The sequence below is a fragment of the Sinocyclocheilus anshuiensis genome, unplaced genomic scaffold (assembly GCF_001515605.1).
Source record: "Sinocyclocheilus anshuiensis isolate Anshui unplaced genomic scaffold, SAMN03320099.WGS_v1.1 scaffold35, whole genome shotgun sequence".
In the NCBI taxonomy this organism is placed as follows: Eukaryota; Metazoa; Chordata; class Actinopteri; order Cypriniformes; family Cyprinidae; genus Sinocyclocheilus; species Sinocyclocheilus anshuiensis.
In genome coordinates, this window is record NW_015552558.1 from 1,164,921 (window position 1) to 1,171,885 (window position 6,965).

At 36.5% G+C, this 6,965-nt stretch overlaps 1 protein-coding gene across 1 annotated transcript in view; it reads left to right on the forward strand.

Moving 5' to 3' along the window:
* Positions 1 to 2,833: 2,833 nt before the first annotated feature.
* The window catches only part of galnt11 (UDP-N-acetyl-alpha-D-galactosamine:polypeptide N-acetylgalactosaminyltransferase 11 (GalNAc-T11)), a 20,286-nt gene continuing 16,154 nt past the window's right edge, over positions 2,834 to 6,965 (forward strand). Inside the window, exons 1-3 of the mRNA XM_016455276.1 lie at positions 2,834 to 2,934; positions 5,232 to 5,513; positions 6,656 to 6,779. Of these exons, the coding sequence (XP_016310762.1) occupies positions 5,270 to 5,513; positions 6,656 to 6,779 (368 nt within the window). The 5' untranslated portion in view covers positions 2,834 to 2,934; positions 5,232 to 5,269. The remainder of the gene's footprint in view (positions 2,935 to 5,231; positions 5,514 to 6,655; positions 6,780 to 6,965) is intronic.

The window sequence follows — 6,965 nt, forward strand, 5'->3', positions numbered from 1 at the left end:
AAGCAGCAGCGAGCGACACTGTATTCAAGCTAATCGGGTAATTTAGACACTGTAAACCAGATTCTACAAAACTTAAGAGAGAAATGCAGTGCATATCATGCAGTGCGATAAAATAGCTTCTCTTCCCTGCAAACGATACAATGAAGAATGAATGGTTGTTTAACTTAAAGGCAAAAACAAAACAAAAGATAAGCATTTATCCTTATAGAGAATGAGAAGTAACCATGGGAACGGATAGCGTATCCTGCTAATATGGCGGCGCCTTCCCGAAATGCAATGCGGAGTGAAAAGATCGTGACGTAACTCCTCATTCTCTATAAGGACTGTTAGGATTTGCTCTGGGGCAGAGAGAAGACGTGCTTTAATTAGCCCTGCTTTGCCAACTTTTATTTTGACCGTGAAAAAGTAGTTATTTGTTCTTTATAAAGACTCAGTTTTCTGTCGTTCAACTTAAGTTAGTTGTTTATATGATACTTGGTTGACTTGTGGTGGAAACATGTCTTTAAAGCAAAAAAGAAAAGGATCGAACACAGGCGCTAACTCTCTTGCTACTACCAATGTCTTAAAGGGGTCATATGATGCGATTTCAATTTTTCCTTTCTCTTTGGAGTGTTACAAGCTCTTGGTGCATAATTTGGAAGCGTACTCTAGGCGATGGAACCTCAAATTATATGGAGTTCGCGAGACCGAGGCAGAGGACGTCCGGAGGGAAGTCATAAAGATCTGCCAAGCTTTGTTACCAGAGGAGAAATCTAGGCTTGTGGATGGCATAGAGGCAGTACATCGCATGGGTCCCAAGAGGAAGGAGCAGAAGGATTCCAGAGTGATCATCATGAAGTTAATCTCTCGTGCACTTCGTGACGCAGTTTGGAAAGCAGCCAAAAAATCATCATTTCTGCAACAAAACAAGCTTCGCGAAAAGAGATCAGTAAAACTGATCGCGAAAAGAGACAGCTGTTATGGCCCGTGATTGATTAGGCTGGTAAGAAAGCGTACTTTGTGGGTGGCCGAGCTTTTATTGAAGGAAGGGAGGTGTATCCCCCTTCAGTGGCGATGTCTGACTAATTTGAACCGTGGATTAACAAAATGGTATGAAGCCATGACTGTTTGTTGTGAAATTTGCTTCTTGTAAGTATTAGAGATTTGTCTCTCAAGGGTAGAACTTTACTTTCTAAAGCAGAGGGTCTTTCACGTCTAGCTTATTCTGCTACATCTCTTTGTGTCGATGCTCAGACTTCCAAGACAGCTGACCAATGTTTATTTAATTTCTTATGGAAAAATAAGAAACATTATATTAGAAAATCTGTAGTTATGAGTTCTTATGAAAAAGGTGGACTTAATTTCATCAGCTTTTCTACCCTTAATTGTAAATTTAAAATAAATTGGATTAAACAACATTTAAAAAATCCCACCTCTTTATGGAACTTTATACCAAATTTTATTTTTTCTAAATTAGGTAGTCTAAATTTTTTGCTCTTATATAATTATAATCCTGACAAAATTCCTTCCAAATTATCTCACTTTCACAAACAATGTCTCTTATCGTGGTCTTTAATTTACAAGCATAATTTTTCCCCACACAGTTATATAATTTGGCACAACAGAGATCTGCTGTACAAGAATAAATCAATTTATTTTAATAATTGGGCTAAAAATAATATTATTTTGGTGAGTCAGTTATTCAATGACCAAGGGATTCCTTTAAAATATGAGGAATTTTTGTCACATTATAAAATCCCAATTACAGCAAAAGAATATGCTATTGTTTTTGGAGCTATCCCTTCTGGGATTATTATGTTTATGAAGGGTTTTAATAACAAGGTCTCTCAGATTGTGCCATATCTCAATGTATTTGATACATATGTTGGTAAATTATCCCTTACCACCAAATCAAATAATAGGAGCATTCGTGCTCTGTTCCAGAATGAGGTTGTCTCTTGTCCGAATGCCATCTTTTATTGGAACAGACATGTAGGTGAAATTAACTGGGCTAGAGTGTGGGTTTTGCGTCAAAAATAATTTTTGTACAATAAGATAAAAGAAGTGTCTTATAAAATGATACATTGGTGCTATCCCACAAAATGTTTTTCACAAAGGTTTATTTCTGAGGATTTTGATGTAAATTGCTCCTTCTGTGGTCTCCAAACTGAAGATTTGTCTCATTTATTTTGATATTGCGAGTATACTAAGAATCTGTGGAAAAACATTTTGAGTATTTTTTTGTGGTATAATTCCTGAAATTTCATTGAAATATGAAAATGTTATTCTGGGTTATACACATTTTGAAAGAGAACAGTCAGATGCTTTTTATTTACTCAATCTTATTTTGTTTCTCGCCAAATATTTTGTGCACAAATGTAAATATTGTAAGTGTAAGCCTTTCTTTAACCTTTTTCTGGAAGAGTTAAAACTGTATATGTATTTGATTTCTGACTCTTCCAATAAGAAAGCTGTAAAAACTGTGAATCTTTTTAAAAGGTACATTATTTTCTTGCTCCCTGGCATGTAGTATACTAATGTCATTCTGTATTTCATATATTATAATAAAAAATAAAAAAAAGAGATAAAAAAAAAAAAAGTTAGGATTTGCTCTGCCTTTGATCTCTTCATGTGATCATGTTTAGATGATGGCCCTCTTATCTTTATTTTTATTTTATTATTTTTTTGTGCTTTGTTTCCATTTTTATTTTTGTGGTTGATATTATGTGATGTATGCTTATTCTTCTGTATGTTCCCGTTCTCTGCAATAAAAAAAAACAAAAAAAAAACAGCAGTCAACGTCGTGCAGGTGGTGCCATTTTGAAGCTCGGCCAGCAGGCGGCAACAGAGTCAGTCAGGCGCAGCCGCACTGCGACTCATCACCAGCGAGTAACGGACAGCAGCACAGAGAGCGCAGGAGAGCAATGGAGCCGTGAAAGACCTCTTCATCAGCGAGTGAGTCACTGTACCACACTGACATTATTACCAGAGATTAAACGTTTTAGAGAGGTTTAGATCAGTGCCGAGTTACAGTACAGCAATTATTGTTTATACTGTGCAGCTAACGAGTTAGCTCGTAGCTCATAGTGCCTGCGTCCTAGTGAGCCGCCTACATAGACATCATGTTTGGGCGTCTGAGGATCTTTACGAATCAGCAGGGATTGTGGTGCGCTGCGACTCGGCAGTATTTTGGGACACAATCCATGATTCTTTGACGTATGTTGAGTGATAAAGGTCATCTGATGATATCGTATCCAGAAATAATGCTGTCTAGTTTGTTGAGACGGTCTATGATGGTTGTCTGTATACTGTAGGCAGCGCACTAGTTTGAGACAAAGCTTACTATTCGCTTTTGCGTGTCTGTAGTTTAAAGAAAATCGTATGGGTGAATTGTTTGATTTCTTTCTGCCATAACTTGTTCGTATAAGAACAGAACAGCTGTGGATAGTTCAAAGCTAACGCATGCCTTCAGTACATACACCATCGAAATGCCCTAAAAACGTCACTTGACTTGAACTTAATCACTTCCGAGCTGATTAGTTTTTAGACCTGACTCAGTCCTGTTTTGGAAAGATTATTAAACCGTGCATATGGTTGGAAAACAAATTATACACAATATTTACTTAAAATTCACAGTGCGCACTAAAATGTAAACTATACATTTTGCCAGATTGTGGACTACAACTCTTGTGATAACTTCTGGTTCTATCCTAAATCATCTAACATTCACTTAAGTGTGCATTTTTATCAGATGATGATAATCTATAAATGGCCATCAGCTGATAAATTGGCCCAGCCAACAGGTCTGGCATTAGTTAAATTAGACTAGCTGAAGAAAATGATTACAAATACTGCAATCCTTGCATTTTTGGGATGTCAGGTGTGTGACACAGCAAGATTATTTATTATTTAATCTGGTGTGTTGGCTTTCAGGACCCAAACATAAATTAACCATTCACAAGAGCTGTGCTGTAATTCCATATAATTGCATTCACTGGTTACAGTTTTCGGATGGGTTCTTATGTTACTGAGGCCGCTGGATGTCTGCATCGGTTTGAAGAATGACACGTGTCTTTGCCATTCATGTGATGCAATACAATGAGACTAAACTAGAAATTGATTTATTTTGACTCGGATTTATTGTCGGTTTAAAATGTTGTGCAAAGTGCATGTTAATGATTGACTAATGCTTTTGAAATGCTGAGGTCAGTACTCTGTTTCTCATAGGCCTACATATCCCATATAACAATTTTCTTTACCAAAAAATAAATAAATAAATGCAGCATTGTCTCAACCAACCTTTTTTCCCCCTGTTTAGTTACTAAGGTGTTACATCCATGTTTATGTATGTAATCAGGGAGTCTGATTTGTGCCTCTTGCTATTGGGATATCTAAAAATGTCACTGGATGATTTATAAAGAGAATAACTGTGTGCATAATAATACTGGATGTTTTACAGAAGAAAGGTTCTTCATGTCCTTTGATTCTCTCGTTTTACTTGAAACTTGATGGTTGAAACCCAAAGAGTCTGATTATTCATAAATGAATGATGAATCTCCCATTAGTGCAAAAACAGCTTCACATCATACAACACTGTAATTATTACACAGACTCAAAACCTTTAAACTGACTTTTAAAACAAGTAGTTCTTGCTCTGGATTAGACAGAGTCTTATGTTGGAAGTCTTCGCAAAATACACACACCAGGCTTGATGTGTTTAGAAAATATCTGGCTTGTATTTTCGTATTACTTCATGTACATGTACACTACTGTTCAGAATTTTGGGGTCAGTAATTTTATTTTTATTTTTATTTTAAAGAAATTAATACTTTTATTTAACCAGTATGTTTTAAATTGATCAAAAGTAAAAAAAAAAAAAAAAAGATTTTGATTTTCTGTTCCTATGAACTGTCTACTCATTAATGAATACTGAAAAAAGGTATCATGGTATCACCAAATCAGCATATTATAATGGCATCTGAAGGATCATGTTAAAACCTTTTTCACATTATTACCATTTTACAAATTTTATATTACCATCAAACATTGAAAAATCTTATTGAACCCAAACATTTGAATATAGTGTAAATAACATAAGTCAGTCTTGCCAGTTAATAGCTGCACAAATATAACTACCACAATGTACAGTGCAATTTACCACCATATCTATCCAAACCATCTGATATCCACAAACGGTTTCACTTCGTGTTTAACTCTTACTTCATTTCTTAACTGTCATTGTTGTCTTTCAGGGGCCTGATAATGGCCAGCCAAGGATGCTAGCGTTACCATGGGCAGCGTCACTCTGCGCTACTTTTGCTATGGTTGCCTCTTCACCTCCGTGACCTGGTCGATTCTACTCTTCCTGTATTTCCACCTCAGCCAGGAAAGCCGTTTGTCCTTCAAAAATGTGCCCGTCCAGGGGCAGCATCACTTTCAGCCTCGTTTCACCCATGGCCCAGCGATCCTTCGCAGAGATGGCAGTCAAGGACATGCAGTGGAGGCTCTCAAGCCGGACCTTTCTCCAGAGCTGGGTTAGTGGACATTCCAACTATCAATGCATATGTTTTCATTTGAAATTTGTGCTTGTTATAGACATATAGTGAGGAGTAGAGGTCTGCTGATCTGATCCAGATTTTATATTGGATTTCAAGTAGCAACTCAACGCAGTAGTATTGTTGTTGATGATGGTTTTATGCTTTTAACAGCCAAAAAATAACCACAGAAATGTGATTGGTGTAATGTTTATCTACATTACACTTGAACAGTATTATTATTTTTTTTTTTAAATAAGAGTACATCATTTTATTTTTATTCTGAATCTATACAGAATGCAGTTTCACCTTTTTCATCTGCAGAGCAAACTTTAAAAAACATGCTTACAGCATTATAAAAAATAAAACAAACATCAAATCAGGAAAAAAAAAAAAAAAAAAAGACAAATTTTGGGGATGGGTTCCTGAAGCGGTGATTGCCCCAGGGTGTCATACAAGCCTGCAAACGAACGTGTATTTAATGAAATATGAATAATATTTTATTGCTGTTGCTGGTTTTTAAGATTAAGTGTATGCCCTGCATCCTGTCCATGTTGGCATCTGTCTAATTTTGGTTAGCTTTTACCACAATATGAATTTGCACCAAAATATTGTCGAGTGTGATTGGCCGCTTAGCCTAGCCTTTGACATCAACAGCAGATGATGTGGGAAGTGTTTCTCATCTTAAATGATGGTTAGTTGATTTTTATTATCTGCATTTTGATACATTTCTTATTTTTTTTTGGTTGCGACCCATCAGTTATGAAGCCCTGGTCTAAATCTTCCAGCATTACTGTCAGCGAGTGAGAAAAAGAGCCAGTGCTGCTCATTTACAGTAACATTTGACGTGTCAAGCTGACGTCTCACCATGTGCTTTTTAGAATAAATTGTGTTTTGACAGATTGCAGATTTGCAGGCAGCGAGGCAGGTTTTGGAACAGCTTTTGTTGCCATGACAACACACTTACTACCTATATTATGTTGTGAAGCTGAATCAATCCACCGGTCTAAAATACTTTTTACTAGACCATCTGTCCTACACTGTGGGCTCCACTAAATCCTCGGAAAAAGCAGCTTTCTTTTAACAAGCAGCCACAGAGTAATAAGTCAGTGTTTTACGAGTGTTCTGATTTCGGATTTCAGGAATGATTTTTAACAAGCAGGACCAAGAGGTACGAGATATGGGCTATCATAAGCACGCCTTCAACGTTCTCATCAGTAACCGGCTTGGCTACCACAGAGACGTCCCTGACACCAGGAATGACAAGTACGAACATCTCTCTGTGTACTAACCACTTGCACAAATCATTAGCTCTGTTCTGTTAACTCTCAAAAGTAACCATGAAATCAGTATTGACATTTTTATGGAATATTGCAGTGTTTATTATAAATGATTTATCCTTGAATCCTCGTTATTTTTTTTTTTTTTTTAAAATTCATGTGACCCTTTCCC